The 19,122-nt window shown below is 44.0% G+C and overlaps 1 protein-coding gene across 1 annotated transcript in view; it reads right to left on the bottom strand.

Moving 5' to 3' along the window:
* LOC144891011 (zinc finger protein 474-like) overlaps window positions 1-13,426 on the bottom strand; it is a 33,549-nt gene extending 20,123 nt beyond the window's left edge. The window contains exons 1-2 of the mRNA XM_078773022.1: window positions 13,315-13,426; window positions 3,998-4,554 (exon numbers count right to left, since the gene is read on the bottom strand). Of these exons, the coding sequence (XP_078629148.1) occupies window positions 3,998-4,480 (483 nt within the window). The 5' untranslated portion in view covers window positions 4,481-4,554; window positions 13,315-13,426. The remainder of the gene's footprint in view (window positions 1-3,997; window positions 4,555-13,314) is intronic.
* Window positions 13,427-19,122: the final 5,696 nt, after the last annotated feature.

The following is a 19,122-nucleotide window of genomic DNA, read 5'->3' on the forward strand; positions in this document are numbered from 1 at the left end:
TTAATGTGACCTTTAAAAGGAACAAAAACCACATTTGACATTTCGAAGCAAATAAATTGATCCTTGAAAGTGATGTAAATTGATATCGAACTCAATTCACGGACAGTACTGTGTTAAACTTCTGTACGTTTTCCAGAAGTATTTCTTTATTTTGCACATTAGCCAATTTATTTTTAAACAAAAACAAAAGTTAAATTATGACTGGGATTACGGACAGTAAAATGACAGTTCAGTACTTCGTGTAACCCCCACGAGTATTCAGGAGAGCACGTACACGTTGAGGCATGCTGTTCACGAGATTTGCCAAGGTTTGGACAGGAATCGCTTGCCATGCAGTGACAATAGCCTGCTGCAATTCACGCACAGAGGCAGGCTGCTGGTCCAAGTTGTCGATTTGACGCATTAATTCTGCCCACACGTTCTCTATCGGATTCATATCCGGGGACATGGCAGGCCACTCCAGATGCTCCACACCATGGTCAGCAAGAAAGTGTTGGATCATGCGAGTACGATGAGGCCGTGCATTGTCATCTTGGAAGAAAACGTTTCCTCGAAAGGCTGCACGAGCAAATGGAAGCAATGTTTCTTCCAGAATGGCCCTGTACTTGAACTGGTTCAGGTTTCCATTCAGAACAACCAGGTTAGTTTTTCCCCCTTGCATGAAAAGCAGCCCAAACGGTCACCACACCACCTCCAGCTTGGACTCTTGGCACTATACAATCTTCGTTGTAGGCTTCAAGCACTTGTCTGCGCACTCGGACGTGGCCATCTTGACGATAGACCAGAAATCTAGACTCGTCACTGAAGATCACGTGATTCCAGTGTCTTGGCTGCCATTAACGGTGCTCTCTGGCCCACTGCAATCGGCGCTGGCGGTGTTGTCTGGTCAGGCGTGGCTTTCTCAGGGGACGCCTGGCACGATAGCCTGCTTGAACGAGTCGTTGGTTGACTAGCCTTCTGGATACAGGCACATTTGTCAGTTGCTGCCACTCAGCCCTAAGCCGATTAGCTGACTTGGTACGGCCATTGTGGACTAACCAGTGCAGCTGGCCATCATCCCTCCTTGTGGTTCTGCGGGGACGTCCTGGCCTCGGTATTGGAGTAGGGACACCCCTTTGAGCATTTCGTTTCAGGATCTTTGACACCTGACTTTGACTGATGCCATACTGCTGAGCAATAGCACGCTGTTTCATGCTGGAATTTCGTAAAGCCACCACTCCATGACAAACAGCATTGTCGAGTTGACGGACCATGTCCAGAGGAAGCGGCAATAACTTTTGTAGACATGCAGCAGTTGTTTTCCACGAATACAGAACGCAACAACCCTTATATACCCGATTGTGAAGCCAATCGTCAAATGTACCTGTCCGTATATTTTGTCACGCCACCTGTGATATAATCCTGTTATTGACTTCTTGCTGCGACAGACAATCAGTGACATGGTTATTTTAACAAAGAAATCACCGAAGCGTAAAATAAACTCACCAGATTGATGTATTGAGTTCAGAAAGTAAACCTAAGTCAAGAAAAATATATATATTCCATATTAAATGCCAAGTCTGTAGTTTCAAATATGTTAATGTTTCTTTTTCGCTTGAGCAACGCCGGGTACTCCAGCTATAAACACCCACATACTTTACTCGGGGTAGAAATACAAATACAACTTTGTCTCGGGGGTAACAAAGGCTATGTGGCTGCGGCATCATTTGGGGTTGTGGGGGACCAGGAAAGGGGTGTAAAATCTCTATGTAAGCATGTACCGTGTAGCACCACCTGCCGATAGTGGCAGTGGGTATTACAAATTCTTTTTTTACCCTGCAACACTGAGGTTATGAAGCACTCTTTGCATGAGAAAAATTTTCCTCCTTCCCTCCCCCCCCCCCTCCCTCTCCTGCTGGAAGGCCATGGGGTCTTTGAGATGACGCTTTGGCAAAATTACAAAAAAATTATTATTATTTTCAGACTGTCATTTGACCTTGATGTTTCACTCAGAAGGGTATGATGTAAATTATGTGTTCATGAACTTTGCTCTACGCGATCTAAAGAGGGTAATTCTGTTCTGATCGGACAGACCTTAGTCGAGTTTTGATAGAAAAAGTAAAAATGTCTATAATTTGGGTCATGACCTTAAAATTAGGTCAAGTTCAAAAAATTATGGCAATTGCGCAGACTTTTGATTCCTATTATTGATGCAAAACTTCAATCCGCAAGTCCCAGCCGGCTCCAAGGTACAGTTTGGACATTGGCAGAAAAAGGGAGAAACACCTAAATGGTGGTTTAGTACTCCTAGGTAGCCTGATGTTGGCTTAACGGTTAGGGTGCTGGTTTGGGATCCTAGGATCCTGAGTTTGTATTCCCGGTCGATCGCTGAATTAACTCCAGGGGGGTTGACTCAACCTGTCATCCTTCCGAGGTCGGCAAATTGAGTCCCAGTTCACTGGTTATTGGGGTACTGCATCAGCGGCACAAACACGCTTCCAGAGAAATGATGCAACCAGCAGTCACAGGCTGCATACGAAACAACAACAACAGCTAGTGCTAGGGATGTGGAACCATGATTTTTAACCCAGAGTCATGTGATGTAAATTGCGTTTAAATGGGCCTTGCTCACTGCTATCTAGAGAGGGAAGTTTGGTTCCGATCAGACAAACCTGTCAGGTTATGGTGAAGAATATTAAAATACCATCAAGTTATGGTGAACATAACTTGATGGTGAACATCAAGTTCCTCACCACATACAAGGGTTTCATCCGCAGCTCAATGGAATACTGCTCTCCTCTCTGGGCTGGTGCTCCTGCCTCACACCTGGCTCGGCTTCACGCTGTTGAAACCAAAGCGTTCAGAATCATTGGAATCTCCCGCGATGAAGCTAACTCCGAGGACCTTTCACTCACTCACTGCAGGCAGGTTGGTGGTCTTTCTGTCTTCTACCGACTCCTCTCTGGCCTTGCTCCCCCAGCTCTATCTGTGCTCTGTCCCCCAAATATTCCTACAGGTCGCACAATATCTGCCCGCAACCCTCTTATGGTTAAACTGCCAAAATCAAGACTCTCTGCTCACCTTCATTCTTTCATTCCTCTTTTCTCCTGCCTCTGGAACAAACTCCCTCACTCTCTTCAATCCCTCTCCTCCCTCCAGGTCTTTAAAACAGCTGTTCACCACCATCTCTTATCTTCCCCCATCCAAAACCTTGATCTCTTCTACCCCCGTTAATTCACCCCAAATCCACTTTTTTTTGGAAATACCGATTTCTTTCTTTCCTGGAAGTTCAAGAGCAGTGTCCATGTGTTTTATACCTTTCCCGCCTCCCCCCCCCCCCCCGCCGCCTTCCCACACCCCTCCCCCCAAGCCCTTTCCCTCCCACAGATCTCCCGATGTCCCTGCTCTCAAATGTTGTACTTGTCTGCTTTCCTCTCTCCCCCCCCATCTTGTCTCCCGCTCCCTTCATCATGTTTCATTTGTTTCCGGTTTTTTGTGATTAATGTTAGCTCTTACACGAGCCTCGGTCATGTATACAAAAACAAAACAAAAACAAAAAAATGGTGAAAAAAAATTAGGCCAACTGCCGTACTTTGTATTCACAATTTTGAAGCAGAATTTCATTCTGAAAGTCCTTGCCGTCTCCGAGATACAGCTCGGAAATTGATACAGTTCTGAAATTTTGAGTGGTGAGTGTAGGAAGGAAAATAAAAGCGAAATAAAAAGGTTTTTCTAAATGGTGGTTTAGTACTCCTGGAGGTCTAAGAAACTGTTGCATCATTAAAAGTTGGGAGCGTCAATTTTAATTTAATTGTAGAAACAAACCCTACAACAGCAATAATCTGTATCCGGACGTTAACCAAAATGGAATCTTTTTCTTGTCGCTTACCCAACTCGTCCACCAAATTTTGCCCGAATCATAACCTTTTGAGATATCCTGCTCACAGACAGACAAACAGACAGAAGTGCAAACATCACCTCCATCCACATTTGGTGGGAGAGGTAATAATCAACACACCTTGTGTAGCTTGCTGGAGAGCTCCGGCTTGATTGGTTCTTTCCTGCGAAGATGTACTGGCAGCCTTTCATTCTCAACACGCCATTTCTCCAGGCACTTAGGTTCGTGGATTGTTATGGAGAGAGTTCCAAACTCTCGTCCACAAATGTAGCACACACGCATGGTGGGTCTTCGAGGTGGGACCACGGGAAGCATGAATCGAGCACCTGTTTCAGAGATGGTGGAACGTCCGTCAGAACACCTGGAAAGCACCGCAGTATTGGTTCTGAAAAGCCGGCACGTCCGATTGCCCGGCTTCCGTAATGTTGCTGGAACTGCCAATTGCTTGATGGTCTTCTTTTCCCAATAAATACCTGCATCAGAATATGGAGACTCAAACCATGATTTGTCTTTCCCTAATAGAGCTTGATCATTCAGCTTCCCATTCCAATGGGATTTGCTAAATGGGGTCTTTGCGTTGGTGCTCAGTGCCCTATGGTTCATTAACTTAATGTTGGAAGGTGGTCTGAACCAGCAGTCGATAACAGCGGTAGAATCTGGACTTATGATTGGCTGATCTGAATAGTGACAAAAATACCAAGAGTAAGTACCGTTCACACAACTGAGACACAAACATGAATGTATGTATATATATATATATATATATATATATATATATATATATATATATATACAGTCACGTGAAAAAGTAAGTACACCCCATGTAAAGTTTTGACTTTTTCAACATATTTCAACATACAGCTATTTGATCTTCATTTCAACAATATTGATAGATAAAGGTGATATAATATAACAAATATCATGAAACATTTACATTTTGTAGTCCATTGTATAATTTAAATAAACATAAATGCAAATTTCGCATGTGGAAAAAGTAAGTACACCCCTACATTTATCACTACTTCAAATACCTAAAATTAGAATCAGGTGCACCAGCTCAGGTGCAAATGATTAGAACATGGTCAGAGAGGATCTTGGAGGAACCTGTCTTATTTAAACCTCAGACATTTAGTTTGGTTTGCTCTTTGTTGTTGAAGTGTGCGGCATCACCATGCCTAGATCAAAAGAGCTCTCTGAGGCCTTCAGAAAGAAGGTTATAGATGCCTACGAGTCTGGGAAGGGATTTAAAAAGATCTCCAAACAATTTGAAATCAATCATTCGACTGTCCGGAAGATCATCTACAAGTGGATAAGATTCCAAACAACTGCCAACTTGTTCAGGCCAGGCTGCCCCAGCAATTTTAGACCAAGAGCAGACTGCAAGATGCTGAAAGAGTCTCTAAGAACCCCAGAATGTCATCACGGGACCTACAGGTAGCTCTTGACACTGTTGATGTCAAAGTGCACGAGTCTACCATTAGAAAGAGGCTGCACAAATTTGATCTCCATGGGAGGTGTGCCAGGAGGAAACCTTTGCTGTCCAGAAAGAACATCAGGGCAAGACTAAAGTTTGCCAATGAACACCGAGGCAAAGACCAGCACTTCTGGAACAATGTGCTCTGGACAGATGAGTCAAAGGTAGAGCTATTTGGCCACAGTACCAGAAGGCATGTTTGGCGAAAACCAAAGACAGCATTTGACCACAAGAACCTGATACCAACTGGAAAGCATGGTGGTGGAAATATTATGGTTTGGGGCAGCTTTGCTGCATCAGGGCCTGGGCAGCTCACCATCATATAATCCATTATGAATTCTTCATTGTACCAGAGGGTGCTTGAGGATAATGTGAGGCCATCTGTCGGAAAGTTGAAGCTCTTAGGACCTTGCAACATGACAATGACCCTAAACATACCAGTAAATCCACCAAGGAATGGCTGAAAAGAAAGAAATGGAGGGTTCTGGAATGGCCAAGTCAAAGCCCGGATCTAAATCCCATCGAGATGTTGTGGCGGGATTTGAAACGAGCTGTGCATGCAAGAAACCCCTCAAACATCGCACAGCTGAAAGAATTCTGCATGGAGGAGTGGGCAAATATTTCTCCCAGTCGATGTTAGAGACTGGTAGACAGTTATAAGAAACGCCTACTTCATGTTGTTTCTGCCAAAGGGGGCAATACCACCTATTAGATATATAGAGCCAAGGGTGTACTTACTTTTTCCACATGCGAAATTTGCATTTATGTTTATTTAAATTATACAATGGACTACAAAATGTAAATGTTCCATGATATCTGTTGTATTATATCACCTTTATCTCTCAATATTGTTGAAATGGAGATAAAATAGCTGTATGTTGAAATGTGTTGAAAAAGTCAAAACTTTACCAGGGGTGTACTTACCTTTTCATGGGACTGTATATATATATATATATATATGTATATATATATATATATATATATGACATAATAGTGTTAATGAAACTGAAACAACAACTGAAATACAAACACCCTGCAGAACATCAACAATTCCTTCGATGGTATTTAGCCAAAAGCATCACATTTCAAACCTCTTGTTTGCCAAATAGAAGCAGTTTTGACACAAAAGTGCAAGTTTGTTTGGTTGCAAGTCGCTATTCTCATGCAGGAACGTGTGTTTTTCATCAAATAGTGTATTATGCTTGTTTCAAGCAAAATAACACATATTTGACAAGAAACCTTTTTGGTGCTAAACCAATCTTGTTTGCCAAATAGAAGCTGTTTTGGCACAAAAGTGCAAGTTTTTTTGGTTGCAAGTCGCTATTCTCATGCAGGAACGTATGTGTTTCATAAAATAGTGTGTATTATGCTTGTTTCCAGCAAAATAACACATATTTGACAAGAAACCTTTTTGTACAATGCCGATACGAGTAATAGTATCGATTTAAACTACACCGTCTTACTGGGAGGGTAGGATAGCCCAGAGCTATGGACAATCGCCTATGAGCTGTCTCTCCTGGGTTAGAATCTCGACCCTGTTATAAAATGTCACCCCAGTGTTTCTCAGGCAGGGCGAGTTACCAATGTGTGTGCCGTCCCTCGGATAGATGTTAAATTGGGCGTCACGTCTGCCAGCATTAGTTGGTGGATGTTGCTCTCGCAATCTTGTCCGTCGGAGCACCCTGGCTAAATCCCAAAATTGTGCTCCAACTTACAGGGGGCACAGCATGAACAGCACAGCTGTGCCCCCAGCAAATGATGCTACTTTTCATCAGCCATGGCCCATGTGCTGCCTATTGTTATGGATTCGTCACTTCCGTTGTTGTGGTTTTCATCCACTGTAAACATTTTTGATTCCATGTACTATTATTGTTGTCGTTTAAGGGAAAATGGAGATTATTATTTTCAAAAGATAAAAAGTTAATGTTTTAAATGAAACTGGAACTGGACGACGACGAAGAGGAAGAGGAGGGAGAGAAGGCGGAGCGAGTGAGTCGGACAAGAAGCCTAGCTGCTTCGAGGTCTGGAGCGAACGATTGGCGAACGAGAGTCACGAGTGAACTTTTGGGTTCCCAGGAAAGGGATTCCTGCAACAGAGTTGTTATCGCTGTGACAGATCAACCTGCGTGTCAGGTTTTGCAGTTGATTCTGAGGAGAATCATCGTAGTGCCATTACATCTCGAGAACGGGCCGTTGGCCATTTTGACTTGCGTGCTTTGCACTTCGCTCAAGGTTTTTCACTTCGCTTCAAACCATTTTCACCGCATTCAGACGTTAATCTGGTGTGTGTGTGTGTGGCTTTTGAGTTGGAAATCTACGGTTCGCCGAGTGGGAGCCATGGAACGTCCATACCTGAGGGTGTGATTTCCCAGTCGCCTTGAGGGCACCTTTACGCAGCTTTGGCAGCGGGACTGTGACTCATCCGAACGGGATTCTGGTCTCGATTAGACATCGTTCTGACGATCGCTGGAGCGGATCGACTTTGGCTTGATGCCGGAATAGAGACATTGGGGAAGGTTCTGCTTTTCGCTCACTTGGAGCACAGAGAGTTATATTGTACGAACCTGATGGTACCATCATAGGAAATATATATTGGTTGTACAATTGATTACTATTGTTTTTTGTGTTGTTATTCTTGTGTGACCTTAATACAATATTTGTTTGTTGGTAACAATTGGTGTGGTTTCACCATTGATCTTTGACACAGAATAATACATCTTTCTGCCGTGACTCCTCTCAGGGCTCGGAGGTACACCGTGACCAGGGGGTTTGGGGAGGAGCTCTAACAGAAATTGGGGCTCGTCAGGGATTAAATTCCCTAACACTCGTCCGGGATAAAATTCCCTAACGTTCCCAAAATTGGAATTTTTCTAACATTCCCAAATAAAATAAAAAAAATTCAGAATTTTTGTGTGAAGGTTAACAGGTGTTAACTGATATTCACCATGATGTTTGACGCAGAAAAGTTTGCGGCGTCTCCTAATGCGGCACAGTTCCAAGCGTTAAAAAGATCGGAACTCTTGATATTGGCCAAACATTTCAACTTGGAGGTCCGAGTTAATATGAAGAAAGCAGAGATGCAGACATTGGTGGTAGAATCTCTGGTGGGACAAGGAACATGGAAAGAGGTAGCCTTGGATTGGTTACCCGAGGAAAGAGAAAATGTGGAGCACTGGAAAATGGAGATGCAACTGCAGAGCCAGGAAAGGTTAAAAGCAGAGGAAAGGAGAGCTGAAAAAGAACTCGAGGAAAGAAGAGCAGAGGAAAGGAGAGCTGAAAAAGAACTCGAGAAGAGAAGAGCAGAGGAAAGGAGAGCTGAAAAAGAACTCGAGGAAAGAAGAGCAGAGGAAAGAGCAGAGGAAAGGAGAGCCGAAAGGGAGTTAAAGGAACGTGACATGGAGTATCAGAAGGAACTTAAACTCAAGGAGCTGGAATTAATGGGAGAACTGAGAAAAGTGGTATCCATGCCGGCTAGTTCGACAACTAGTCAGAACACTTGGGATGTTGGTAGGCATGTGAGGCTAGTTCCACCCTTCAATGAAAAGGAGGTAGCCAAGTTTTTTTTACACTTTGAGAAAGTGGCTCAAATGCTAAAATGGCCTGTGGGGTCCTGGACTCTGTTAGTGCAAAGTGTTCTGGTGGGTAAAGCTCAAGATATCTATTCGGCTTTACCGATTGACCAATGTGCAGATTATGAGATAGTGAAGAAAACCATTCTCAAAGCCTATGAATTGGTCCCTGAAGCTTACCGGCAAAAAATCAGGAATGCCAGGAAGAGGGAGAGTGAGACCCATGTGGAGTTTGCCAGAATGAAGGAAGCCATGTTTGATCGGTGGTGTGACTCGAAGGGGATTGGGAAAGACTTCAACCCGTTGCAACAATTGATCTTGGTGGAGGAATTCAAACAGTGTGTCCACGTGGACATTAAAGTACATCTGGATGAAAAGAAAGTACCAGAGTTGTATGAGGCAGCAACCGTGGTAGCTGACTATGCCTTGACACACAGGATGGGGTTCCACAAACCTAACTTCCCACCTAGAGTTAGCCAAGGGAGTTATGGTAAATCCGGTGCGGAGAACAAATATTCATGGAGGCGGCCGAGAGATGACTATGAGGACAAATCTGATACCGCGACTTTTAGGGATCAGAAGACTACAGTTCCAAGACAGACATATCTTCCGGGGGGCCCGAGACAGACCACGAGTTTTTCCTCTGGACCTACTTGCGCTTTTTGCAAGAAACCTGGGCATTTGATGTCCCAATGTTACGCCCTGAAAAGGAAAAATCAGGAGCGGAGTCAAACTAGTGCAACTCCGAATGCATTGGCAAATGCGAGAAATCGTCCTTGGAGGACAGTGCCTTGTGAAGGTTCCCATGCCAAAGTTACGGCATCACAGAACGACCTTGTTCAAGAGGGTTACAAACCTTTTATTTCAGAGGGGATTGTGTCACTGGATGGAGACTTAACTAACCAGAGACCTGTTAGTGTATTGAGGGACACAGGAGCACATCAATCTTTGATGCTTGAGGGCATTTTGCCATTGTCAGAGAAGACGGCAACTGGTGTTAGTGTTCTTTTACAGGGGGTTGGTGGCTATGTTAAAGCTCCACTTCATGTCATCCATTTGAAGTCTGATTTGGTGTCAGGAACGGTCACCGTAGGTTTACAAGCCACTCTTCCTGTAGAGGGAATCTCTTTTGTTATCGGGAATGATTTGGCCGGTGGTCGAGTTTCTGGTAATCCAATGTTGGTTGAAAAGGCCAGTATGGAAAATAACACCGCACAGTTAGAGCAGGAGATTCCGGGTATCTTTCCATCCTGTGCCGCGACTCGTGCTATGGGTAGGAAGCGCTCTGAAGAGAAGGAGAAGGTACTGACGTCACGCTTTGCACAGTCACTTCTTGTCGAGTACCCTGAAACTAAGTGTCAGCACACACAAGTGATGGATGGAGGCAATATTGGCAAGCTCTTTGTAGGTGGACTGAACTTTGACACAAGTGAAGATGTTCTTGACTCTATCTTTGGCAAATATGGACCACTCTTGGAAGTGCTGCTGATAAAAGACAGGGAGACGCAAAAGTCGAGAGGGTTTGGCTTTGTCACGTTTGAAAACACAAAGGACGCCAAAGATGCAGAAAAGGATTTGAATGGCAAGGATTTGGATGGTCGGACCATAACAGTAGAGAAGGCAGGCCATGGGCGTCGAGGGGGCTACAGAGGAGGAAAACGTGGAGGTAGTTTCAGGGGTGGCTATGGCTCCCGGGGTGGGAGTAGTAGTTTTGGTGGTGGCCGCAGTCGTGATTACTACGGAGGCTCCCAGCAGCAGCAGCGCAGTTTTAGCAACTGTCGACGGGATGACTATTACGGTGGTAGCCGAGAGGGGGACCGCTACTCACGTGACTACAGAACCCGACTCTACAACCGTGATTATGATTTTTATGATCAAGAGAAGAGTTGGAAGCACTGAGTGCTCAGGAGCAGCCGAGCCAAGATTCCTACACGGATTAACCCGTGAACTCCACGTTCCTAAATGCGTCCATGCAGTGAATACTTCCAGGCCTCACCACCCAACCACCATGAAACCTGTTTCTCAGCTCGGCCTCCTTCAAAAAGTGCTATAGATTTGCTTTGCTTTGGATTTTTGATCACAACCCCTTAATCTTCATTCAAAAAATGAAAAATAAAAACCAGAGGTTGATGAGATGGAGTTTGGCTTTGCAGGAGTTCAACTTGGAAATTGAGCATGTAATGGGCAGGGACAATGTCGTTGCTGATGCTTTGTCCAGAGTGAACTAACTTTGGAAATTTCTGTAGGTTGTTTGGAAGTTTTGTTGCTTTATTTTGGCGAATATGAATTATTGTTACTCACGTGAATTGATGATTTGGGTGTGAGTTTTACTTTTGTTTGTTAAAAGAGTTTTTGCCTGCAAAGAAAGTTTTCACTATGTTCAACCTTTCTTTCTTGAGGGGGGGGAAGTGTTATGGATTCATCACTTCCGTTGTTGTGGTTTTCATCCACTGTAAACATTTTTGATTCCATGTACTATTATTGTTGTCGTTTAAGGGAAAATGGAGATTATTATTTTCAAAAGGTAAAAAGTTAATGTTTTAAATGAAACCAGAACCGGACAACGACGAAGAGGAAGAGGAGGGAGAGAAGGCGGAGCGAGTGAGTCGGACAAGAAGCCTAGCTGCTTCGAGGTCTGGAGCGAACGATTGGTGAACGAGAGTCACGAGTGAACTTTTGGGTTCCCAGGAAAGGGATTCCTGCGACAGAGTTGTTATCGCTGTGACAGATCAACCTGCGTGTCAGGTTTTGCGGTTGATTCCGAGGAGAATCATCGTAGTGCCGTTACGCCTCGAGAACGGGCCGTCGGCCATTTTGACTCATGCGCTTTGCGCGTCGCTCAAGGATTTTCACTTCGCTTCAAACCATTTTCACCGCATTCAGACGTTAATCTGGTATGTGTGTGTGCAACGTGGCTTTTGAGTTGGAAATCTGCGGTTCGCCGAGTGGGAGCCGTGGAACGTCCATACCTGAGGGTGTGATATTCCCAGTCGCCTTGAGGGCGCCTTTATGCAGCTTTGGCAGCGGGACTGTGACTGTCATCCGAACGGGATTCTGGTCTCGATTAGACATCGTTCTGACGATCGCTGGAGCGGATCGACTTTGGCTTGATGCCGGAATTGGGGAAGGTTCTTCTTTTCGCTCACTTGGAGCACAGTGAGTTATATTGTACGAACCTGATGGTACCATCATAGGAAATATATATTGGTTGTACAATTGATTATTATTGTTTTTGTGTTGTTATTCTTGTGTGACCTTAATACAATATTTGTTTGTTGATAACAATTGGTGTGGTTTCACCATTGATCTTTGACACAGAATAACACATCTTTCTGCCGTGACCTCTCGGGGCTCGGAGGTACACCGTGGCCAGGGGGTTTGGGGAGGAGCACGTAACACTATGTAAAAAAAGAAGAAGAAGACTATCTCACTGGGTTATACTTACCATCAGCCACATGCTACACATGTCAAAAGAAGAAGAAGACTACCTTACTGGGTTAACGAGGCATGCTGAGAATTCTCTTCCAATCACGAGCCTCGACCTCTGACTTGTCACAATTTTTCTGGATATCAACAGGTGCAAAATATTGAAATTTCACTCATTCAGTCGAGTTGTGCCAATGGATTCTATGTCCGATCTGACGCACCATCATGCTCTGTGTTACAGAATGTTCATCTGCTGTAACAGGGTTTTGGCCGGGGGTCCGGCTGGGTGGGGTTGCCATCCCTCTCCCAGCAGAAGTTAGGGCAGACATTTGTAATTTGATCTGAGTGCTGGAGATAGCTCGCCTACTCTTCGTGAAGGACATTTAACATCCACAATCTAATGCCAGCAGATGGGACACCCGGCTTAACGTCCATCCGATACATTGATGAATCATCCTACCTGTGAAACACAAGGATGCCATTTCATATCTGGGTCGGGATTCGAACTCAGGTAGGATTCGATATACCGTATATCATATGCCACACCAAAGCAGTTTTGCTTTGCCAAACCCTATCTTATGTTGTAGTTTTTAGAGGTGTTCTCAGATCGAAAATGAACAAGTCGACATTGTTCACCGAATCGATATCATCGGCAAAAGTGGATGGGACAGACAACACGGGGATGCTCCATGATGCTGCACCCTAACTGCACGAATGCTTGTTGCAGCATCCATCATATCCGATTCCTTATGGGATGAAAACCTGGCCCAGGGAAATTCGACAACACGCTGCGATATTGTGATCGCTGTGAACAGTGCCCAGCATGTGTTGAAAGCATCATGGCGGTGTTACAGCAGGTGTTATCCACGCTACAGTCAACGCTGCCATCGTTCGCAACAAACTATTTCGGGAATACAAATTCCAAGCTTACGTCATACAACAATGATGTCAGAGACTTGTTCACCTACCAGCGGTACCGTGCTTGTCGTACCACCACTAAATGTACCACCACCGACCTCGTGGTCCTCCCGGAGTGAGAAGCGGTGCTTGTTGAGATCGCGTGTTGTGCTCGCGCGTCCTGCGTTGCCAAGGCGACCTCGCGGCAAACAAAAGAACTGGCTCAGAACACAAGGAAACCCGGAGCTGACGTCACACTCAGTTCGCGTCACATTTCACTCCGAACACCATGAAATGATCACCTTCATACAGCTTCAGCTATAAACTGAAGACACACTTCAGCTCTTCCTTGTCTCACACCCAACCGGTCCGCCAAGTTTCGTCCAAATCCGTCCACAATTTTTGAGATATCCTGCTATGTATCGTTTTTGGCCCTGTCTCCCAATGGTGAAGAATCACTTAAAAATTTTTAGTAGCCGGATCCGAATCTTCACCAAAATCGAATCATTTAGTCCTTGTCACATACGCTACATCTCTGCAAAATTTCGTAGAAATCCGTCCACAACTTTTTGAGATATTTTGTTCACAGACGTACAGACAAAAAAACAGACAGACAAACCAGGGTGCCCAGTTCCGCGAAATTAAATACAGGACACCTAGACAATTACCACTTAGAACCCTTTACAATTACCCATTAGATTCCACTAGAATTCCCCTATAGAATTCCCCTTTATAACCCATTACAATTACCCTTTATAACCCATTACAATTACCCTTTAGATTCCATTAGAATTACCCTTTATAACCCATTACAATTACCCCTCAGAACCCATTACAATTACCCTTTAGAATTACCCTTTAGAACCCATTACAATTACCCTTTAGATTCCCTTAGAATGTCCCTTTAGAACCCATTACAATTACTCTTTAGAAATCTTTAGAATTACCCCTTCGAACCCATTAAAATTACCCCTTAGATTCCTTTAGAATTACCCTTTATAACCCATTACAATAACCCTTTAGATTCCATTAGAATTACCCTTTAGAACCCATTACAATTACGCTTTAGATTCCATTAGAATGACCCTTTAGAACCCATTACAATTACCCTTTAGAAATCTTTAGAATTACCCTTTCGAACCCATTAAAATTACCGCTTAGATTCCTTTAGAATGACCCTTTAAAACCCATTACAATAACCCTTTAGATTCCATTAGAATTACCGTTTAGAACTCATTACAATTACACTTTAGAACCCATTACAATTACCGTTTAGATTCCATTAGAATGACCCTTTAGAACCCATTACAATTACCCCTTAGATTCCTTTAGAATTACCCTTTATAACCCATTACAATAACCCTTTAGATTCCATTAGAATTACCCTTTAGAACCCATTACAATTACCCTTTAGAAATCTTTAGAATTACCCTTTCGAACCCATTAAAATTACCGCTTAGATTCCTTTAGAATGACCCTTTAAAACCCATTACAATAACCCTTTAGATTCCATTAGAATTACCGTTTAGAACTCATTACAATTACACTTTAGAACCCATTACAATTACCGTTTAGATTCCATTAGAATGACCCTTTAGAACCCATTACAATTACACTTTAGAACCCATTAAAATTACCCCTTAGATTCCTTTAGAATTATCCTTTACTAGGGCATTGCCCGTACGTGGGTGCCCGTTCCTTGCCAAAAAAAAAAAAAAACGCTACCCGTACGCTCTACCCCGCCCGTACGCCCGTACGCCCGTAAACAAAAAAAACAACGCTCTTCGCTTCCGCCCTTCGCTCTGACTGAATTGGGAGAAATAATGCGCATAAGAAATCGAATTACGAACCGTAATGGCGGTCAGCTCGTAACGCGCTCAGCTCCGCTCGCTCTCACATCGGCCACGCCTACGCAACAAAGCGTTCTGTGATTGGCTGCCGGAAATGAAGTCTTCACTGTCCGGAAGTTCGCAAATCGCAGTTACGATGAATCGTTTTAATTTAATCGCAGTTTGAATTCGTTTTAAAACATAGTTTAACGGCAACATAGTTTTCCAACGTGAAATAAATGAATACGCTGTCAAATGTGCCGTCCGAGGCAGAGTCTGATCGCCACGTTCGGCACACGTGATAGCTCGCTGCTCTCTGATTGGTTGAATCGTTTTTTGGACATAGCTCGGTAAGTACTTCTCCGATTAATTTAAAACCTTGAAAAGGCACATCCTCGGGTCCCCAGCAATATACCTGGCAAGTTTCAAGTATATCGGACCCGTGGTTGTCGAGAAACAGCGGTCACAGACAAACGTACAAACGTACAAACAGAGATTACTGGAATTATAGATAGATAACCCATTACAATTGCGCTTTAGATTCCTTTAGAATTACCCAATAGAACCCATTACAATTACCCTTTATAATCCATTACAATTACCGTTTCGATGCCATTAGAATGACCCTTTAGAACCCATTCCAATTACCCTTTAGAACCCATTAAAATTACCCCTTAGATTCCTTTAGAATTACCCTTTAGAACCCATTACAATTACCCTTTAGATTCCTTTAGAATGACCCTTTAGAACCCATTACAATAACCCTTTAGATCCCTCTAGAATTACCCCTTAGAACCCATTACAATTACCCTTTAGATTCCTTTAGAATTACCCTTTATAACCCATTACAATTACCCCTTAGAACCTTGTGTGTGCTTCCTACAACTTGCTGCTTCATATGCGGTAACCATCAATGTAGACTTGTGTGTGCTTCCTGCTGCTTGCTGCTTCATATGCGGTAACCATCAATTTAGACTTGTGCGTGCTTCCTGCTGCTTCACATCAGATAATCCGCCCCGGGAAATGGGGAAACTCCACGAGCATACTGTAACTGTACAGTACCGTGACAATTTTCAGTGTCCTTCATCAACCAATCATAACTGGTAGAAAGCAGCCATTCATCAAGAAAGACACACATCCTTTTTGTGGTCGTCGTCTTCTTTTTCAGTGAACTTTAGCCCTTCAAAATTTCATCGCTCCCAGTCCCGTATGACAAGTCCCATGACGCCATGACAGTGTTTCATTTCCGGCTGCTGCTTGGCCTTATTGACGGCATATTGTGGCCATGATGGAAGCGTACGTGCCAGCGCTGCATGCCGTCTTTCCTTTCCCTTTTCAAATATTTTCAAATATTTCGATGAGGACGAAAAATACGGGACAAATGGCGTCCTGGAAAAGTTTGAAACGGGACGCGGGATATTTGAGTAAAAAACAGGACAATCTCGTAAAATATGGGCCACCTGGTCAGGCTGAGACAAGCAGGCGGACAGGGGTGAAAACCTAACCTCCATCCACCTTCGGTGGTGGAGGTAAAAACATGCGTACTGATTATGTGTATCTATATAATAATAGCGTAAGGACTCGACTTTGTTATCCCTTTTACGCCGCACCCAGTGACCTGATGCCCACGGCACTAATGGATTTACGATCTACGAACCGCACTCTTTGTTTATCACGTACAGCCATACTCGAAAAATCTGAATTAGCCGACGTTGGGGCCCAAAAGCATCCGATTAACTGCCGATACGACACCATCTTATGACGCCATCGTATTGGCGTCTGCTGGGCGAAGGCGAAGCAAGCCGTCCGCTGATTGGACAGGCGAAGGCGAAAGCAAGCCGTCCACTGAGTGGACAATCCAGAGCATGCATTTGTGCCGGTGTCGGCGATCGTTGTTCATATACGCACTCTTCATTCTCATCTTTCTTCCGAACTCTTACTCGGACAAGCAAATCCCCTATGCCATCCATAATGGTACACTCTATCCATACACCACATCCTCCCTTCCGTGGATGTTCCATGGGTTTCGGCTAGTATATAATAAAAACAGTGTGGTTATACACCTGGGATTATTCCAATTGACTAACCCTGGCCTGAGGCCTGAGGCCTGCCGATCTGTGCTGCTTCATGGAATGACGGCGCATGATTTTAATTGGGGAGGAGTCAGATCAGCAGTCCAGCCAATGGGCATAAAGCAGTGGGGAGAAACCAGGGCAGCTAGAAACGGACCCCTGGATAATGTGATATTTTCAAGTTCAAAAGGATATGTTCAAAAAGTTCAAAAGGACAAAACAACTCAGTGGAAAAAATGGGGATATGCCCTGAAACTTAAACTTGTTCTGTAAATTATGTACAAATAAACCCATGTACCAAGTATCAGGTGAATATGTCAAAGGGTAAGGGGAAAAAGTGAAGAAAACCACAGGTAGGACGGACGGAGGGACTGACAACCTCTAGTCCCCTCCGTGTAGGGGAATAATAAGGAAGGGGGTGCGAGTTTCAAATTGAGCAACAATACCAGGATGGAAACGGTACGTGTCACCTTCCGACCAGGTAGGATGCATGGTGTTCAGCCTCCAGGCACGCTCATTCGGTGTAAAAGAGTCCAAAGGAAAACGTTACGATTGAATCTTACTATAATTCATCAAATGTCCGTCCGTCTGTCTGTCTGTCCCTTCGTTCGAAGGTACCGCAAAAACGGCTGAACCGATCGCAACGATATTTTGGGTGGGTAATCCTGGGAGCTCCTGGAGTAAAATAGGCTATTTAGTTTTCCCAATTTCAGCTTTGGTCTCCAGCATTCTCAGGTTTGGACTCCCGCATAACATTATTTTCCAGAGTGCTGCACAAACGGCTGCACCTATCGCTGCACAGATGCGCTGATCGGCTGCACCGATCGGACTTGGTGACCTCAGACAAAGACCTTTTATGAGGACATGGGTTGTATAACCTGCTTGAGAGAATGCCAACTCCCTCCCCGCCATCACGGTCATCTCTCCAACTCACAATCCCACGAGATATGAGGAAAGGACGACCCAAAACCAATTATCTTCTTTTTGATTCGTATATAAACATCGTTAAAAGTAAATAATGACCTCGGCCAAAGTTCAAACGACGTGAGTTTAATCTCTACATGAGAGAATTCCACATAGCTATTTGGGCGGTGTATAAGCCAACAGATCGCTGTCTCCATCGATCTTGCCGAGGCCGTAACACCTATCGGCTCAAAATCCTTTTAACTGTTGACCTGGTAGTTTTTACAATGAGGGAAACATTAACAATGTTGTTAAAACTTTATTTTGTGATTAATTTGTGATTGGAGTTATGTTGTTTGGAATGAAAAAACAGATGTCGAGTTCAAGTGAATGATGACATGCCGTGATGGTTTCTACTTTCTAAACGTGAACTTCGTGGATCGCCATATGCAGATTCACCACGGACCCACGATCGATGTTTCTATACGTGAACGTACCCGTTTGTGAACGGGTACGTTTTTCATGGAAGTCCTTCACGAACTTGCTGTCCATGTCTGACGTGCGACTGAAAGTGCTACAGGAATGCGGAATTTATTGGTTTCATGCTTTAGCATTCGCCGTTTCTGCATTGCCTGTTTGCTTCTGGCATCCCACCCGTGCGTAGCACAGGTACGGGTACCTCACTAGAACCTTAAATGTACATTACTTGGTTCACTCGGTCACGTGTCACCACGATTAAAGGATCAATCACTCATTCATGAATAAAGTGAGAGTGTAAAGTTGCAAATGGACCAAGAGACCGACATTTCGCCTTTGCGGGACCAACCTGTGACATTATCAGTTTATGTCGAACACTCGAGAAAGCTGCCGGCCACGTGAGGACGCTAACGTGCAAGGAAACACCTTTTTAACGACGTCACGTGTCCAACGGTTCGAACTTGGGGTTTTCCATTCGAGAAAGTTCGTCTTACAAGGAGCATTCGGAAAATGTCGCGTTTATAGAGGAAAATTATGATGCACGAGCTTTTGATTATTACAGTTTATATTATTAAACTGTTAAAAATTTTGTTTTGTT

This window comes from Myxine glutinosa, chromosome 2 (genome assembly GCF_964187855.1).
Source record: "Myxine glutinosa chromosome 2, kmMyxGlut1.1, whole genome shotgun sequence".
Classification (NCBI taxonomy): Eukaryota; Metazoa; Chordata; class Myxini; order Myxiniformes; family Myxinidae; genus Myxine; species Myxine glutinosa.